At 49.8% G+C, this 1519-nt stretch overlaps 1 protein-coding gene across 1 annotated transcript in view; it reads right to left on the minus strand.

The window, feature by feature from the left end:
* Window positions 1–1517, minus strand: part of DNLZ (DNL-type zinc finger) — a gene marked incomplete at its 5' end in the record, with an annotated part of 6541 nt that extends 5024 nt beyond the window's left edge. The window contains 3 exons of the mRNA XM_010571097.1: window positions 1–328; window positions 990–1129; window positions 1431–1517. The exon at window positions 1–328 is cut by the window's left edge and continues 315 nt beyond it. Coding sequence (XP_010569399.1) covers window positions 157–328; window positions 990–1129; window positions 1431–1517 — 399 coding nt within the window. The remainder of the gene's footprint in view (window positions 329–989; window positions 1130–1430) is intronic.
* Between the last annotated feature and the right edge of the window lie 2 nt (window positions 1518–1519).

The following is a 1519-nucleotide window of genomic DNA, read 5'->3' on the forward strand; positions in this document are numbered from 1 at the left end:
AACATTAGCTTCATCAAAGGCAAAACTACACAAGACAAAGACACACAACAGGGAAAGACCAATGCCCGAGTTTATTTTAAACACAGACCATTGAAATCAGGGAATAAAGGTTAAGAGTCTCTCTTGCCATCAGCAGAACAACGTAAATCCCATTCGTCAGGTCTGTCCCTTGCTGTCAGTCTCTGGGGGGGCTTCCCCACTTTCTCCCTCTGTGGGCTGACCTTGAGACCCAGTATCTATCGAGCTTTCCAGAAGCAGTTCCAAGGCTTCCTCACCAGCCACATGTCTCACCTTCTCCCCTTTGGCTGCCAGGATTTCCTCGATATTCCTTAACAGCAATTTGAAAGCCAACAGTGACACCACAGTAAAGGCCGGACCTAACAGTCAAGCGCAGGCTCGCTCTTCCATGCTTTGCTCTCAGGATTAACACTACACAGTGACTCACCATGAGCACCACCACGGTATTTCTCCATAAAGTTTTTGGGAAACAGATAAAACCACTCAAACCTTCTGGGACTATTTTCATCCATTAGGATCAATAATTTAGCAATTACAGCTAAACAGAAATTTTTTAAGTTATCTAAGGGAGTTAGAAATCATTGAAATTCAGCAGCAGATGAGTCTACACATTTGAAAAGCCTAGCCAGGGAAACCTAGCGGTGATTTAATAAAGCCTGAGGGAGAACAGAAGAACCCCCCCACCCAGTAATTCACCTGCTGGCACCAACAAGGATGCCTGTGTATCACACAGCTTCTGCTGCAGCTTGACAGCGTTTGTTTAGATCCTAAGTAGTGACGTTCAAATTACAGATTATAAAGTTCAGTTTGCGTGCTTTAAGAAACTGGATGAAACTGAATTATACCCAGCAAAAACTTTGGTTTTCTCTGAACCACATTTTAAAAGCATCGAAGAAATAATGTATCAGCTCGGGAGGATCCCCTTACAACTCCTTTTCCTTGCTAAACACGAGCATTGCTGGCACACCTACCTCTTTCCTTCCAGATCCGAAAACCATCCCAGGTTATCGGCTATGACGTGGTGATTCCCGCAGCCGGGACACTTCACGATCACCACCCCGTTATGGTAGGCTAACTTGGAAATTGTTTTTGCTGATCGGGTCTGGCAGACCTACAAAGCAAAGAAAATGGGTTTTATGACCATGGTGACTGCAGCTTCCGGGCCTTCTAAGAGAAAAACGTTTTATTCACTTGATTAAAAGGCTTCCTTCCCCCTCCCTCATCTCTGACTATTGCAAGGCGGCTTGATCCTGTCACGACGCCGCGTAGCTTTGGACTAACGCTCTCCGCTGGACCGGACCCCGGCGGAGGCCCACCCCGGACCGGGGACTTTCCTCCGGGAAGAGCCGTTTACCTCAGCCCGCCCCGCCGCGGCCCTCACACAGCGCCCTCCCGGCACCGCCCCCGCCCACCTTGCAGGTGTACACCAGGCGATAGTGCGTGGCCCGCGGCTGCCCCGCGGCGGCGGAACTGCAGGCCGGGCGGCGGAGCGGCGAGGGAC

This window comes from Haliaeetus leucocephalus, unplaced genomic scaffold (assembly GCF_000737465.1).
Source record: "Haliaeetus leucocephalus isolate CR32 unplaced genomic scaffold, Haliaeetus_leucocephalus-4.0 Scaffold306, whole genome shotgun sequence".
Classification (NCBI taxonomy): domain Eukaryota; kingdom Metazoa; phylum Chordata; class Aves; order Accipitriformes; family Accipitridae; genus Haliaeetus; species Haliaeetus leucocephalus.